The 18,645-nt window shown below is 34.1% G+C and overlaps 1 protein-coding gene across 1 annotated transcript; it reads left to right on the forward strand.

The window, feature by feature from the left end:
- Positions 1–458: 458 nt before the first annotated feature.
- On the forward strand, positions 459–7,465 carry LOC139494704 (uncharacterized). The gene is made up of 6 exons (XM_071282884.1): positions 459–715; positions 1,693–1,817; positions 2,368–2,599; positions 3,238–3,402; positions 6,355–6,530; positions 6,969–7,465. The coding sequence occupies exons 1-6, from the start codon at positions 614–616 to the stop codon at positions 6,976–6,978; spliced, it is 810 nt and encodes a 269-aa protein (XP_071138985.1). The 5' UTR covers positions 459–613; the 3' UTR covers positions 6,979–7,465.
- Positions 7,466–18,645: the final 11,180 nt, after the last annotated feature.

Consider the following 18,645-nt stretch of genomic DNA (forward strand, 5'->3'; position numbering starts at 1 on the left):
ATTTTATGATGATTCTTTAAAAATTCATACTTGAGTTATCTCCCCTTTTGAATAATCAAAGTTTACCAAAAAATGAAATCAAGCAAAACTATAAATATTCAATTTTTTTTTGTTAAATTTGAGTGAAAATATAAACATAGATAATAATAATTTCTTAATGTAAATGCTAATTATAATTGTAATAAAATTGAGAATTGAAATGGGTCAAAGAGACAACAACCCGATCATATAGAAAAGACAACAGCCGAATCCACAAATAGGTCTTCAATGCAGCGAAAAACTCCCGCACCCGGAGTTGTCCTTCAGCTGGCCTCTAAACAAATATATATGACATATATATATATATACTAGTTTAGTGATAATAGACTCAAAATTATACAGAAGAAATTAAAATTAAAAATCATACAAGACAAACAAAAGCCATAAGCTCCTCACAGGCGCAAAAATGCGGCGGGTGTAAACTTACATTCCTGCATTGAAATTTGCCGTCCTTGTTAAAATGCTTGACCAACTGTGATCTGCTATTTTACAATCTAAGATTCAGGAAGACACACAAACAATCTTAAGCTTCATTTACATTTCAGGTGTTTCACTGGCTGATTATAGAAGACTGATGACCAATGAGATAGAGATGTTTTTTGAGTGTTGTAACTGCTCCCCAGTCTTGGAATGTGCATCCGAGTGGGAACCAGTTGTAGAAGATGAGCAACCTGAGGTAAGTTATATATTTTTTACTTTAATGAATGTTAGAATAAGGAAGCTACCATTTCATTTTTAGGGGGATGGGCTATGATGAAAAGTTCCTGCCTTTTTATTTTTCACTCTATTCGGTACTGTCTTTATTTTATTAGTTTATCCCGTCTTTTAAATAAATTATTATCCTGCCTATTTTATTTTTTTTGCTCATCTTGCCTTTTAATCTCCACCCCTCCATCAAAATCGAAAGTGTCTTATAAGTCAGTTGTGGCCCCCGTCACGTGTGTTCTAATTATCAAACTCACCTTATGGTCATTTTCCCCTCAATTGTTTTGTTCATTTTCCCACTTTTCCTTTTTCATTGTTTTTGCAGACCCCAATTTTAACCCCTTATATCCCACATTACAATCGTCCCCACCCCCTCAAGAAACATACGCCTTTTTCTAGACCATAGACACTAACACTATCCCTTATCTAAACTTATAATCCAATTAATCATACACATGTATATAAATAAATGAATATTTATTGCATTACCAGCAACATTGCTCAAGCAAAAAAAAAGAAGATAGATCTATGACACTATATACAGAAAACAAAATTAATACACTTTGCAGAGAACACTTAAATGATTTAAAAAGTTTCTTGGTTTAACTGTTTGGAGCAGCTTTTATCAACAACAAAAAATGACTTTCGTCTATATGTGCATTAGCAATATCATTTTGGCAAATCATTATATTTAAGTGCTTTTGAACAGGACAAATCAACACAAAATGATATTCATCTTCAATGTTGTTCATTTTACAACATATAAAAACACGATTGTCATAGCGACCTGTTTCTTTTTCTTTTTTTCTAAGTTTTACTACGCAATAACAACATTATTTTAATAATTTTTGGCAAAAATAAAATAAAAACATTGTTTTAATATTCCTTTTTTTTTGGTAAAATCTATATGTTAAAAATATTCATTTACCTAATTTGTTTTTGTTTTAGAATGAGAGAGACATCGGTCTGGTTGCCGCCCTAGAGGAGTCACTTGGTCCGGCGTCTGCAGATTTGTCAATTCCAGACTTATCGTTCAACATTTCTTTACCGTTTGATCATAAAATTGTTGAAAGGTATGGTTATGTATAAAATACCATAACAAGAGTTATATATTATTATTTAAATTAGATTTTTTTTTGTTTATAGAATATCATAAAAAAATATATATAATTATTTAGTAGGTAATATGTTAAAAGAAATCGACGATATATATATAAAATTTCAGACAGTAACTTTTAAATACCTAGGCGTTAGATAATTGCCTAGGATTTAAGCTTTATGCCTATAATTTCAGATCACGTATTGCCGCTAACATGAATATAAATGTAAAATGTTCTTTCAAATCTCTTAAGGAAATCTGGGAACAGTATATCTAATATATATGTTCCTGAGGAAATTAAGGGTCATTGGCCTTCTTTTCCAATTAAGATTAGGGAGCAACCATTTTGACTTCAAGTCTGCTCAAATTGCGGGATAGGCTCTCTATGTTGAAGACCCATTGGTGCTTTTGGGCTGTTTTCTGCTTCTTGGTCGGGTTGTTGTCTTATTGACACATATGTTAACTTAAAACAAGGCATACGATTACCAGAATTCAGTAATTAATTACCTTTTTTTCTTTTTTAGTGAATCAGACGACAGCACAGACTCCGATACATCAGATTCCTCTACCGACGACACTGTCCAATCACATTTCTCCATCAAAAACCTAGACCCATCAGATTCCTCCTCCGACGAATCCATCACATCAGATTCCTCCATCGAAGACAGACCTGTAACCTTTGAGGTAGTTGAGAGTGGTACGACGAGAAAAGCAAAGAAGTTGGTCAGCAGCGACGGCTATTCATACACAGTAAAGGTAATTTAACTAACTTAAAAAAATGCATTTATTGCAACAGGATTGGGGTATAATATAGATGGACAGTAAATTTTCTCGTTAAATGCGTTAATTTTATTTCAATTCTTTATACTTATCCGGTAGTAAATAGATATACTAAGATGTGGTATGAGTGCCAATGAGACAACTCTCCATCCAAGTCACAATTTATAAAAGTAAACCATTATAGGTTCTCAACACGGAGCCATGGCTCACATCGAACAGCAAGCTATAAAAGGCCCCAAAAATGAATAGTGTCGAACAATTCAAACGGTAAAATGTATTTGTATATGTAAAATTAAGATGATGTGGTATTTTTGGCAGTTAAATGAGACAACTCTCCATAAGAGACCAAATGACATAGAAATCTAGAACTTGTACCGTATGGTACAAAAATGAGCAAAACCCATACCGCCGTGATAGTCAGCATGTAAAGGTCCATAAATGACAAATGAAAAGTAATTCAACATATTAATGTACAAAAAATGGGGAAAAAATGATACACAGTAATATACGAAAACCATGCACTGATTGAATTGATGTAAAAAGAAATATGATACAGCATTTGCTGTTAATGTTTAATCTTGTATAAAAATTAAAACCTATTTTTTATTTTTCAGAATGCTACATCACGTACTATCCACTGGAAATGCAGTGTTCGCAACAAGACCATCTATTGTAAAGCAACTGTTGCACAGAGGGGCCAGAACTTTATCCGAGGGGCTCACCTACACATTCACCGGAATGATCCGGGTGTTGTACAAAAGACAAAGTTAAGAGCTGAGGTAATTTTTATAGACAGTGTTTATATTTATCTGAAATATCTGTTATTGGTTAGTGCTGATTCATATAAAAAAGGAGATGTGGTATGATTGCCAATGAGACAACTATCCACAAAAGACCAAAATGACACAGACATTAACAACTATAGGTCACCGTTCGGCCTTCAACAATGAGCAAAGCCCATACCGCATATAGTCCGCTATAAAAGGCCCCGATAAGACAATGTAAAACAATTCAAACGAGAAAACTAACGGCCTTATTTATGTAAAAAAAAAAAAGAACGAAAAAAACAACGAAAAACAAATATGTTACACATAAACAAACGACAACCACTGAATTACAGGTTCCTGACTTTGGACAGGCACATACATAAATAATGTGGCGGGGTTAAACATGTTAGCGGGATAGACTATTGCCATTTCAATGAATAATTTTAATACAGCTAAAATAAAAAAAAGGACATGTAGTATGATTACCAATGAGTAAACTATCCACCAGAGACCAATGTTTACCAGCTATAGGTCACAGTACGACCTTCAACAATGAGAACAACCCATCATGTACAATATGTTTTACTTTTATATCACGGTTAGTATGGTGTCCGGCTAGGATCATGGTTTTTAGGTGATTTGATTGGACTTTTAGAAAGTGACTACTTTTATTTCGAGTGAATATAATAAACTAGAGGCTCTAAAGAGCCTGTGTCGCTCACCTTGGTCTATGTGAATATTAAACAAAGGAAGCAGATTGAAAATTGACTACAAAGGTCAATAACTCCTACAGGGGTCAATTGACCATTTCGTTCATGTTGACTTATTTGTAGATCTTACTTTGCTGAAAATTATTGCTGTTTATAGTTTACCTATATCTATAATAATATTCAACATAATAACCAAAAACAGCAAAATGTCCTTAAAATTACCAATTCAGGGGCCGCAACCCAAAAACAGGTTGTTCAATTCATCTGAAAATTTCAGGGCAGATAGATCTTGACCTGATTAACAATTTTACTTCATGTCAAATTTTCTCTAAATTATTTGGTTTTTGAGTTATAAGCCAAAAACTGCATTTTACCCCTATGTTCTATTTTTAGCCGTGGCGGCCATCTTGGTTTGATGGCCAGGTCACCGGACACATTTTTTAAACAAGAAACCCCAAAGATGATTGTGGCCAAGTTTGGATCAATTTGGCACAGCAGTTTCAGAGAAGAAGATTTTAGTAAAAGATATATAAAATTTACGAAAAATGGTTAAAAATTGACTTTAAAGGGCAATAACTCCAAAAGAGGTCAACTGACCATTTTGGTCATGTTGACTTATTTGTAAATCTGACCTTGCTGAACATTATTGCTGTTTACAGTTTACCTATATCTATAATATTATTCAATATAATAACCAAAAACAGCAAAATTTCCTTAAAATTACCAATTCAGGGGCCGCAACCCAAAAACAGGTTGTTCAATTCATCTGAAAATTTCAGGGCAGATAGATCTTGACCTGATTAACAATTTTACTTCATGTCAAATTTTCTCTAAATTATTTGGTTTTTGAGTTATAAGCCAAAAACTGCATTTTACCCCTATGTTCTATTTTTAGCCGTGGCGGCCATCTTGGTTTGATGGCCAGGTCACCGGACACATTTTTTAAACTAGAAACCCCAAAGATGATTGTGGCCAAGTTTGGATCAATTTGGCACAGCAGTTTCAGAGAAGAAGATTTTAGTAAAAGATATATAAAATTTACGAAAAATGGTTAAAAATTGACTTTAAAGGGCAATAACTCCAAAAGAGGTCAACTGACCATTTTGGTCATGTTGACTTATTTGTAAATCTGACCTTGATGAACATTATTGCTGTTTACAGTTTACCTATATCTATAATAATATTCAATATAATAACCAAAAACAGCAAAATTTCCTTAAAATTACCAATTCTGGGGCCGCAACCCAAAAACAGGTTGTCCAATTCATCTGAAAATTTCAGGGCAGATAGATCTTGACCTGATTAACAATTTTACTTCATGTCAGATTTGCTCTAAATGCTTTGGTTTTTGAGTTATAAGCCAAAAACTGCATTTTACCCCTATGTTCTATTTATAGCCATGGCGTTCATCTTGGTTAGTTGGCGGGGTCACCGGACACAATTTTTAAACTAGATACCCAAATGATGATTGTGGCCAAGTTTCAAATAATTTGGCCCAGCAGTTTCAGAGGAGAAGATTTTTCTAAAAGATTACTAAGATTTACGAAAAATGGTTAAAAATTGACTATAAAGGGCAATAACTCCTAAAGTGGTCAACTGATCATTTTGGTCATGTTGACTTATTTGTAGATCTTACTTTGCTGAACATTATTGCTTTTTACAGTTTATCTCTATCTAAAATAATATTCAAGATAATAACCAAAAACAACAAAATTTCCTTAAAATTACCAATTCAGGGGCAGCAACCTAACAACGGAATGTCAGATTCATCTGAAAATTTCAGAGCAGATAGATCTTAACCTGATTAACAATATTACCCCATGTCAGATTTGCCCTAAATGCTTTGGTTTTTGAGTTATAAGCCAAAAACTGCATTTTACCCCTATGTTCTATTTATAGCCATGGCGGCCATCTTGGTTAGTTGGCGGGGTCACCGGACACAATTTTTAAACTAGATACCCCAATGATGATTGTGGCCAAGTTTGGTTACATTTGGCCTAGTAGTTTCAGAGGAGAAGATTTTTGTAAAAGTTAACGCCGGACGCAGGACGACGACGACGGACGACGACGACGGACGCCGGACGCCAAGTGATGAGAAAAGCTCACTTGGCCCTTTGGGCCAGGTGAGCTAAAAATGTAAACAAATGCAATTAAATGTGTGAATCACATTTGCATTTTATGACGGAAGTAACAAAAGTCACGCAATGTCTTACATTAGTTAAACACGTTTTAAAAATATTTTTGATCTTTTCAGGTAATGTCAGAAGCTGCTATACATGCCAATAAGTCTGCTGCTGCCATTGTCAAAGAGAAGTTGCACACCATTAGTGGCAAAGACTACAACCTCCATAACCCCACTAACCTTACCAGAGCGATCAACAGACTCCGACAAGAGCGGTGTCTAAAGGAACCCATAGATTTAAACAAGAGGTACTTGATTAAAGCTAATATTTGTCATTCACGCAGTTGTTAATATTTAAATCTGTTTACTAAGGTAGACGTACGTGTGTAGAAGTTCAGTACATGCACTATGAGGTCACTGTAAGGCCTTCAAAAATGAACAAAAACAACATAAGGCAGCAACCATTTGATTTTCTGGGGGGGGGGGGGGTCTATGGTTTTTTTTGGAAAAAAAAGTTTGTTTCCAGTTTTTGGAGAAAAAAATAATCCCTAGAAAATCAAATGGTTGCTGCCTAACATCATGCTCATGTTATGATAAAAAAAAAAATGAAATTTTTTACATTCTTCATAATAATTTTATTTTGTTTTTAACTAATTCTATACACAAATAATTTCAATTTGGGTCGAAAAGCATGTTCTGAATTGTGCAATAAAAATGTTTTATATTTGACTGTTTTAATCCTATAGGTTGGCATAGGTGCTAAGATGGTAAAACAGGCCAGGTCCAACCACGCTTCTACCGCATCGGATCGGTATATTCAGAAGACGAGTAGTCATGAGCTGCTAAAGTTACCAGACTACTTAGAAACTAATTGAACGAACTGAACACGTTATTGTTGTGTGCTTTGTATGTTATTTTCTATTTGGATGACAAAGTCTAGTGCTTTTTATGCTACTTTCTGTAACCAAGACCATCTACTAAGAATCTGCCTTCAAGTGAATGAACTAAACACGTTATTGCTTGTGTATTTTGTATTGTTTTTTTTTGTCTACTTAAACGACAGTCCAGTGCTTTATATTCTATTTTCTTAAAACTAATTGGTCGAACTAGACATTGCCAACCATCGCCTTTATATGTTATTCTGCATTTGTTTTAAATACGCAATATGCTAGTGCTGTGTCTTATTTGATCTGTAACCATTCTAATTAATAGTACTTATTGTTATTCTATTATGATGAACAATAAAAACATGCAATATAGTCATTTCTGTTTTTTTTTAATCGGCCATGTGGTGTATATAGATAAAGGGGGAAATTATAGTGTAATACAACCGTAACATCAACATCACGATAAAAAAAGTCAACAACACGGGTAGTAACATCGTCATTTATCGAATAGTGTGTACTGTATAGTTATTAAGTCGCGGTTTGGTTAGGTTAGGTTACTTCCCTGAACTAATTAAGATGTTTGAATCTATATTGTAATACAGGCGATTCACATCGAAATTGTTGTTTTGAAGAAATTGATGCTGAATAAGATGTTTTGATTCTATAAATTAAAAAACAAATACAAACTAAGTATGCACATTCAACACATCGTCATTGAATTCTGGCTTATTTAAAAAAAGATAACAAGCTGTGGTTTGATGGACAATTAAACACAAGAGACCGAATAATATTGAAGTTAACCATGATATATAGCTAGGTCATCGAACGGCATTCAACAATAAACAAAGCCAGGTTCTTCATCTGGAATTTATGACACTATATTGTTTTTATGTCCACCAACGATAGTCTGGGATATAGTCATAATATTAGCCTGTTGTTGAAAAACTAAACCTGCAGGCTGCAACGTTAATTGTTGTGGCGATACATACATGTGTTAAAATTCTTGGCTAATAATGAACCCCAACGAAAAACAAAATGGAAGCCTGGGGTATTAGTATGGAGTATACACCTAGTAAGTTCGGACATCGTCATACAAAACAACAAAACAAAATGCAATTACAGACGGGCCAAAATGTTACCCGACTGATGGCGATGAAGACACAGTATGGTAGACTAGAAGACAGACTGGTAGACACATACACCGTTAGGGGGCTATGGTTTTTTTTTGGAAAAAAAAGTTTCTTTCCAGTTTTTGGAGAAAAAAATAATTTGTTTTTGATTCTGAGAAAAAAAAATTGTTTGTTTCACCCTCAGCTGCCACTCTATGTAATGCTAAAAATGAAAGAAAAAAATTTCCAAAAAAAAACGTACGCTGGCCGTGGTAAAAAATCATGCACGCTACTAATACGTTAGTACTTTTTGATGCATTCAACCTGTCAATCATATCTGTATCGTTTGCACAACGAGCTTAAAACGTTTATTGGGCGTGCGAGAGGCGTACCTCAGCGTTTATCGGGCGTTCAGGCGACGTATGTTGCCGTATGTCTGGTGTTTGTCTAACGTAGATGTACTCTACGAAGGAGAAAAGTCTATTGAACGTATTTGAGACGCGTCCCGGTCATATCTGGAACGAAAATCCGTGCTTTCGGAGTGTCTGTGAGGTTAAATTATGGGGTGTTTGTTTTAGTTAAAGTCGAATGCCCTTAACGTGTCTCAAATTATCTGTAGCGTTTTCAACGCTCTTGTAGCGTGTATAGTATGTGCGTGTAGCTTACAGGTATACGCGGGGACAGCATAAAAATTTCCGGGAGAAAAAGCGTTCACCAAGCGTATACATACCTTTGCATTTCGACGTACTTTAAACTTATGCAACGCTGGTTTAATGCTTGCTTAGCGTGTTTTTGGCGTGCAACTTACGCATACGGACTTTGGTTAGTTTTCTGTTTTGACTGATTGTTTTACATTTTCATTTCGGGGCCTTTTACAGCCAACTATGCGGTATGTGCTTTGCTCATTGTTGAAGTCCGTAAAGTGACCCATAGTTTGTAATTTGTGTGTTATTTTGGTTTCTTGTCGATAGTTGTCTCATTGACATCATACCACATCTTCTTTTTTATATTTGATATCTTATCGCCGACCCTGCCAAGTCTGCTAAAATTGCATGCATGATTAATTTTAAGGTTATCAGTCGTAATTAAAGCGGCACATTTAATTCGTTGTTTCATTGCTTGAAGTATTATTTCTTACATCTGCATGGTCAAATGAATTTTTTTTCAAATATATTTTAGATTTAGATTTCAGTTTTATAGTTGTTTTTTTCATATTGAACATCTACTTATCAGTCACATTTTAATGATGTAAAGGATCAAGAGGTTATGTGACCTCTTTGTTTAAATAAAAAAGTAAATAATGATGCAATATTTAAACAAAGAAAATAACTTTAAATTTAAAATGTTAATGAAAATAAAAACGGAAATATACTTCATAATTAACTTTAACGTTATTTCAATAAGCGATTTTTTTTTTGGAAAATCCTTTATAATATTTTAAAGATTAAGTATGCACGTCCTTGTTCTATTCTAGACGTAAAATTTCAAGAAAGTGCAAAAAAGACATCGTTTTAATTTCAATATGATAAACATAGCCTGCTTTGTACATCATGTACATATTCCTTAGACTCATAATTTTAAATGAAATGAAAGTAAGACTTCTTTTATAGATTTAGTAAACAAATCTCGTTTCGAATATAAATCGTATTGCTTACATGAAATCTTATCTTATATCTTAACACAGCTGGTTTCAACGTTTGACTCTAATTAAATAACTACGCATATATATTGATGATGATAGTCGAAATTTAAGGGAAAATATTTTAACGGCAATGAACTATGATATAGTTGGAATTTGCGAAAGTCATTTGAGAAATGATCAAAGTTTAATTCTAGAAGGTTTTAAATGGATTGGAAATAATAGAAAACTAATTTCAAACAAGGCATGGCGTGGAAGTGGGGGAATCGGATTTTTAGTAAAAAACTCAGTTTATGACAATTTTGAAGTTGATATTCTAGATGATAGTAGAGATGACATCTTATGGATTTATTTAAAAGGGAAGCATGACCCATATCTATGTATATATTTATGCGTGTGCTATTTACAACCCGAACGATCATGTAGAGGTAACATTGCACAGGAGTTTTATGACTATCTTCCTTCTCAAATGTACCTGTATAGTTCTGAGAATCCGATTTTTATATGCGGTGACTTTAATGGGCGAGTTGGAGGTCTTCAGGATTTTAATGACTCCCTAGATCATCTACCTTCACGCCAACCTATAGACGACACACGGAATGCGTTTGGTGATTTCTTATTAGACTTTTTGAAGGACTCAAAATGTTGCATGTTAAATGGGCGTGGGGATCCCTTAAAGGACGATTTTACGTATGTTTCACCAATCGGGAAATCAGTAGTTGACTATATGATTGTTCCATACACAGTACTTCCGAATGTTTGCAACTTTGAAGTAAAACTGATTTCTTCCTTGTTAATTGATTATGACATCCAACTAGCAACGAACTCACGAATACCGGATCACTCAATATTAACTTGTACACTAAATATCTCGGAATATGAAAGAATCCGCAACGAAAGGCTTAATAGATGTGAAACTAGCTCTAAAGGTATGAAATATCAATCTACACGTAAATATAATGTTTCCGCAATACCACAAGGTTTATTCGCGAGTGAGCGATGCACAAGGTGTCTTGAACATGTGGTTGACTCAATACTTGATGTTCGTAACATTGGCGGAAGAATAAACACTATTTATGAAACCCTCATTGACGCTCTTCACAATGAAATGGACGACAACATGGACTACATAGACTTCACACCAAGCTCTAACAAACGCAAACGACGAAACGCAAAGCCATACTGGAACAACGAATTACGAGACTTATTAATAATTACGAACAAAGCAGAGAAAAACTATTTACATTTTAAAGGAGACAGGCGACTGAAAAACAATTTGAAAAACACATTTAAAGAAAAAAGGCGACAATTTGACAAACGTTTACGCCAGGAAGAACGGAAATATAAAGCTCAGAGACTTAATAATATTAAAACACTTAACCGTACTAATCCAAAAGAGTTCTGGCGGGAAGTAAATAAACTTGGTCCGGGAAAAGCTAATACAAATATCGATAGCGTGATAATGGATGATGGAAGTGTCTCTAGTAACCCAAATGATATTTTGTCTAAATGGAAGTCGGAATATTCAAAACTCTTTTCCAGCGAGATCCAGCAAGCCGACTCTGGATTTATTGAGCAAATACAGCAACTAAACGAACAGTTAGAACATGAATATGAAGCTCTCAATCCTTCTACCGAAACAATTGATACGGATTTACAACTCATGAGCGATCCGATCTCACTGGAAGAAACAAAACGTGCATTGCAAAGTTTAAAGAATGGCAAAGCAGTTGGAATCGACAACATCCCCAATGAAATTTTAAAAAGTAACAATTTGACTTCCATTCTTCATGAGTTATATAACGTTTGCTTCTTACATGGTGTAGTACCTGATATGTGGTGTCAAAGCATTATTTGTCCGATATTAAAGAACGGAAAGGATTATCGTGACCCGTTGGGATATAGAGGCATAAGTCTAATGTCAACTGTGGCTAAAGTTTTTAGTCAAATAATGAACGAAAGACTTGTAAGATATCTCGAGAACAACAATTTACTGAGCGAAGAACAAAATGGATTTAGGCGTCTAAGGTCATGTCTTGATCATATTTATTCTTTGTGCACAATTCTGCGAAATAGAAAACTGATGAATCTGGATACATTCTTATGTTTTGTCGACTTTAGTAAAGCGTTTGACTCGGTCAACCACACTATCTTGTGGAATAAACTTTTAAGTTCAGGAATATCTGGGAATATGTTCAAAACGATCAGATGTCTTTATTCAAAACTAAAAGTTGCTGTCCGATTATCGCCTGGTATACTCACGGAATGGTTCTCAATAGATTCTGGTGTTCGTCAAGGTGACAACCTCGCTCCGACACTTTTCGCTTTATTCATAGACAGCTTAGTGCCAGAGATTAACAGTCTATCTTATGGAGTTCCAATTGGAAATGGTATGGTCAGTTGCTTACTGTATGCAGATGATATTGTGTTTATATCTGAAAGTGTTCATGGTTTACAAACTCAGCTGGAAACTCTACATAAATGGACAACGTTAAATTGTTTACATGTCAATATTGATAAAACGAAGATCATGCATATTCGGAAAGCTTCCGCCACTAGATGTGATTCAGAATTTATGCTTGGAAATACCCGGATTGATTTTGCAAATAAATACCGCTACCTAGGCTTAATGATATCCGAAGATATGGACTACGCTGTTTCTGTGAAAGAGCTCTCAACAGCAGCTAGTAGAGCGCTTGGATCACTTACCTCAAAATACATTCATATGGGTAATATGGACGTTGCTACATATACAAAGATATTCGAAAATACGGTTATCCCTGTAATGGACTATGCGTCAGGGGTGTGAGGATCAAAGCGTTTTGATGTACTTGAAAGACTCCAGTATAGAGCAATCCGAACTTTCTTGGGTGTTAGAAATACCTCGCCGATTCCAGCAATAACAGGTGATATGGGATGGACTTCTATATTTGTAAACAATCAATGTAATATAGTTCGTTTATGGTGTAGACTTATGAAATTGCCTGATTTCAGGATCAGTCGTAAAGTATTCCTTTGGGATATCGACCTTTCCACACGCTACAAGAACACCTGGTTCAACAGTGTTAAAACAATATTGAACAATAGTGGTCTATCAGCCTTAATTAACTGTACAAACAACCACGATACGATCTCAACAAAATACGTAATTGAATCCGTTAAAACTAAACTGGTAGATACTTTTAAAAGTGAATGGATTATTAATGTTCAGAACATGCCAAAACTAAGAACATACAAGTTACTTAAGACCGAATTTTGTATTGAACCGTATGTTAAAAAGTTCTTGTCCAGAAAACAGCGATCGAGTATAGCTAGAATTCGATGCGGTACACTACCTTTAGAAGTCGAACGTGGTCGATATCGAAATATTCCAGCCGACCGGAGAATCTGTAAAGTGTGCAACTCCAATGTGACTGAAGATGAAATCCACTTTTTGTTTTTGTGTAACCGTTACTCTGTTAGAAGGAACGAACTCAGACGAGAACTCATCTCAGTTGACTTTGACTCCCCAGAAGAAACACTAAAAGAACTGTTAATCAGCAACCCGAAAACGTTGGCAGACTTTATCATAGACTGTTTAAGGATAAGACAAGATGTTATATAAACATTTTTACTTTAACAAAACTACACGACGTAAAAACTGTAAAACTTAATATTTTATATCAAATCAAATGTAGCTATACATGTATAATAATGTTTTAAAATGACAGTGCTTCGTAAGCCTATAAGGCTGGCTGAAAATAACAATGTTCATATCATATGTATTATATAATGGCAATTCAGGTTGCACTTTAATAAATTATTTATCCATTCATTCATATATTGAAAGTAAATATTAGCAGCTTGTTATTGCGTGGAAGGAAGTATTCAAATGCTAATTAAAGTAGCTTGCGTCATACTTAATTATGCATCCTATGTAACATATCTCTATAGCAACTTTAAGATGCTAATGCTTATTCAACAGGTCAATTAATAAGCTATTGTGCATGTATATGCAAGGTGGCCATGAAAATAATAGATGTATTCCGAATAACATCCGGTGTTCCGAAAGACTACGGACATCGTCCAATTTATACTGCTAATTAAAGTAGCTTGCGTCATACTTAATTATGCATCCTATGTAACATAAGTTTATTGTGTTTTGACTATAAAATTATAACAAAGACCCTAACAAAGAAAATGGCAAAAGTGATAAACAAACTAATAGATGTAAATCAGACAGGGGCAGGGCCTAATAAAAAGATCACCGAAAACATATATGGGATAGACTCAATCATAGAACTCATGGAAATGAATGATTGGAATGGCTATCTTGTATCCTTTGATCAAGAAAAAGCATTTGATAGGGTGGAACACAACTACACTATTCAAGTTATGAAAAAAATGAATTTCCCCCCGGGCATAATTAGATGGATAGAGATTATTTATAAAGATATAAAGAGTAAAATACAGATAAATGGGCACCTCACAAAAGAAATAAGAATAGAACGTTCAATAAGACAAGGGTGCTCCTTATCTATGACAATTTACGCATTAATCATAGAACCCCTGGCATCAAACATCAGAAATTCGAAAGATATAAAAGGAATAAACCTACCAAACAGACAAGAAAACTGCACATTATTTCAACACGCAGATGACTGCTCTACTATAACAACAGAAATAACAGATTATGACCATCTTGTAAAAGAATTTAAAAGATTTGGTGAAGTATCGGGGTCAAAAATAAATGAATCTAAAACAGAAATATTAAAAATAGGAAGGAAAAAAGCAGTTGAAAATCAACAGATAAAGGACTTAATTAAGGAAAACGTTAAAGTACTGGGAATAAAGTTTGGTGAAAATAAAATAGATAAAAACTGGAATCCAATAGTGGAAACTATAACAAAAACATGTAAGGAATGGGAAAATAGAAATATAGACATATACTAAAAAGTACAGATAATAAATACATACATGCTAAGCAAAGCATGGTTTGTGGCACGAGTAATTCTACCAACTCAAGAAATAATTAAAAGAATAAATAAAGCAATATGTAAATTTATATGGAATGGCCCAGAGTTAATAAAAAGAACAACTTTGAATAAAAAGAAAAAAAGGGGGGGAATTCAAATGCCAGATTTTGAAGAAAAAATCAATGCTATGTGGCTGCAAAAAATAAGTGATATGATTAATGGAAAATCAACAATCTGGAAAACCCTTTTCACTTATTTTTTGGGGATAACAACAAGAGAACTGATGCCGGAATTAGCAGAAAATAAATATAGCCACTCAGAACATTTAGGTGAAAATGCAAACAAAATTAGAGAACTATATATCCAATACAGAAGTAAAATCAATCTGACAGAAAACATTACACTCAAAGAAATTTATTATGAAATTATAGAACAAAAGAAAAATCGAATAACAATAGAAGAACAAAACAAAGGAATAGAATTCACAAACAGTTGGTCACTTATAGATAATATTGAAAATAACACACACAGGGAATTTATCTATAAAATAATTCACAGAGCCTTTTTAACAGGAGAAAAACAAATAGAGAGAGGAATAAGAGGTACAGATTCACAATGCAAGTACTGCAATAGACATTTTGAAACATTTGAACATCTATTTATAGATTGTAAAGAATTACAAACTTTTAGAACCTATGTGACACAAAACGGCCAGTCAGAAGATCCAAAATTTGAAATAAGTGCAAAATCTCTATTACTAGTAGGCATAAAAATAGAACTAATGCCGATCCTATATGGATATACACACACAATATGGATATGTAGGCAATACGAAGGTATTCTAAATTTGTATAAATTACAGAGGAAATTTCATAAGGATAAAGAAATATATAAAAAACACAACTAATCTCAAAGGATACAAGATAGCAAGGAAAGAAGACAAAAACAACATAAAGATAAAAATATAGCAATAGAACTGGATAATGGGATTGGGAGACTACTTTATTAGAGCTTAACTCTAACAGGGTGCATACCCGTTTAGTCTCCACAATGCCCAGAGTCCAATATATGAAACAAACAAGGAACCAGCAAAAAGAAACAACTTAGCTTAAACAAAAACCAAACAAACAGCCAGAGATGATATCACTTCGAAAGGTACAAGAAAACAGAAAAACAACCAACAGAGTGAAGAATTTTACAAACTATAAAATGAACAATATTTAATCTAAAATTTATTTGTTAAATATATTGTTATGTTATTGTTATGATGAAAATTATATGCATTTTCATTTCAGTAATAAATATCGAAAAAACTTTCTCACGATAACACGATGATGATAATGTGAACAAAAGCCAACTATCAATCGGCCATAACAACTTTAGGCTAGATGATAGTTGAGAAAACTTTTTATTTTCCATTCTCTCTATATCGAAATTTTTAATTTTTTGTACAGATAAAATTAGGTTTATTATAAATTTCTAAGCAGACTGTAAGCACACTATTAAACACAAAATGTTACTAACATTCTCAACCACTATGGTTGTAAATTATATTAAGTTGAATTAGATTTTTTTTCTCATAAATAAGGTAATGGCCAGTTCACAACTAATCTGAGTGTTGAGAAAAAGAAAAAAAAAAAAAAAATGTAACATATCTATGTGTCATGAATTAGATTCTTATGCTGGCAAATATTAGTCTGATTGTCTTTGTTTTTACCAGGTTTTTCATAATATTACACATTAGATTAAGCCCTGAGGGTTTACGCAATAATCGTCACAACTCGGCCGATTCCGTACCGAGAGAAGCGGAGTCACCCGAGGATTGCCGATTGACATGTAAATAGACTAGTGGACATGTAGACAGAGACGGACTGGTGAATATGAAGACAAACTATTGAACATGCAGACAGACTACAAATGGAAGTTTTTAACGACCTTGACTGGCTATACAGCCCTTGCACAGTCGGTACTTTAAACTTTAAACATATTTTATTTCAAAAAATCATGTACATGGCATACACATATAAATACAGTGATAACATATTACAAAAGGATTCGGAAACAAGGTTTCCCTTATATTAATCCGTCTCCCTATGCACAGTCGGTAAACAGACTTGTGGACACAAAGATAGACCTATGAAAATATAGACGGACTAGTGGACATACACACACTGATGAACATGTAGACAGACTTGTGGACACATATCCAGACTGTTGATAATGTAGACAGTCTGCTGTATTAGAAAAACCTGGTAAAAACAAAGACAATCAGACTAGTGGACACATAGACAGACTAATGAACATGTAGACAGACATTTGTAAATGTGAATTAAAAAAAAAAAAATATTTGCCAGCATAAGAATCTAATTCTAACCAAGGAATTGTATATTTAAATATACAATTCCTTGTTCCAAAACTGTTCAGTGGCGGATCCAGAGGGGGGGGGTTCCGGGGGTCCGCACCCCCCCCCTTTATTTTGGCCGATCAATGCATTTGAATCGGGACATATGTTTGCACCCCCCTGCACCCCCCCCCCCCTTTCGAAAATTCCTGCATCCGCCACTGCTGTTGGCTTTACAAATATAGGGAAATCTACTGTGGGACACAAGATTGGCATGATTATGCATACGTAATGGGAGGGGGATGGCAATAATCCAAAATTCCCCAGGGTAAAAATTAGCTCATTGCTTGAACTTTGCAAGCAATTTCCAATTTCTCTTATTTCTTGATAAGGATGCATGAGGTTCTAAATGGGGTTCCTTCATTCCACCGGTGTTTTTGCTCATTTTCTCCATCTCTATATTTTAGCAAAGATTATTTTCTTTTCTTTGTTTTAAATTGTCTTCTTTCTCTCATCTCTACCCCCCTTTTCCCGATATATTTGGTCTATTATTTCCTAGTCTGTAAACCCAACCCAGATCCCCATGTCGATAATCAGATTACAAGTATTACAGGAAGTAGGTAAAATGATAATTTTCTGGATTTTTTTTAACTTATTTTATTTCTTGGGTAGGTTGTTCAAACTGGCTTACTTACCATTGATACTATGTAAATATAAAGTTTTACTACAAGTATCACTTTAACTTAACATCACCAAATAAAATGAGTTCAAGGTCAGATAAACCAAGCTAGAAATACATGTACGCCTTACAATCATTCTATGCACCAAATACAGTTGACCCATTGCTTATAATATATACAAGAAACAGACAAAACCATGAAAACTTTATATTGACTAATGAACCATTACATTGGGGTCAAGGTCAGATGTACTTTACCAGACAGACTTTTACACCTTACAATCATTCCATAATTTAATTCTAATTGACCGATTGCTTATACATTTTGTACTATCTAAGTAGCAAACTTAGCAAGGAAAAATTAACATTGTCCAATGAACCATGAAAATGAGGTCAAGTTCAAATAAAACCTGCCAGACTAACATGTACTTCTGAAATATTTCCATACACCATATGTAGTTGACATATTGCATACAGTATTAGAAATATAAACCAAAACACAAAAACTTGACATTAACCACTGAACCATGAAGATGAGGTCAAGGTCAGATGACAGCTGCCAGTTTGAATGTTTCCGTTATAATCTTTCCTCACACCAAATAAAGTAGACCTGTTGCAAATAGTATCTGGACACGAAACAAAATACTTGACCTTGTTCTTTTTTCCATGAAAGGTCAAATGAAAACTATCTGACTGGCATGAGGACCTTGCAAGCTACACACATACCAAATATTAGTAATAATAGAGAAATTGAGATTACCAAAAATCTGAATTTATTTCAAATAGTCACTGAATCGTGAAAATGAGGTCCGG

This window comes from Mytilus edulis, chromosome 11, assembly GCF_963676685.1.
Source record: "Mytilus edulis chromosome 11, xbMytEdul2.2, whole genome shotgun sequence".
NCBI lineage: Eukaryota > Metazoa > Mollusca > Bivalvia > Mytilida > Mytilidae > Mytilus > Mytilus edulis.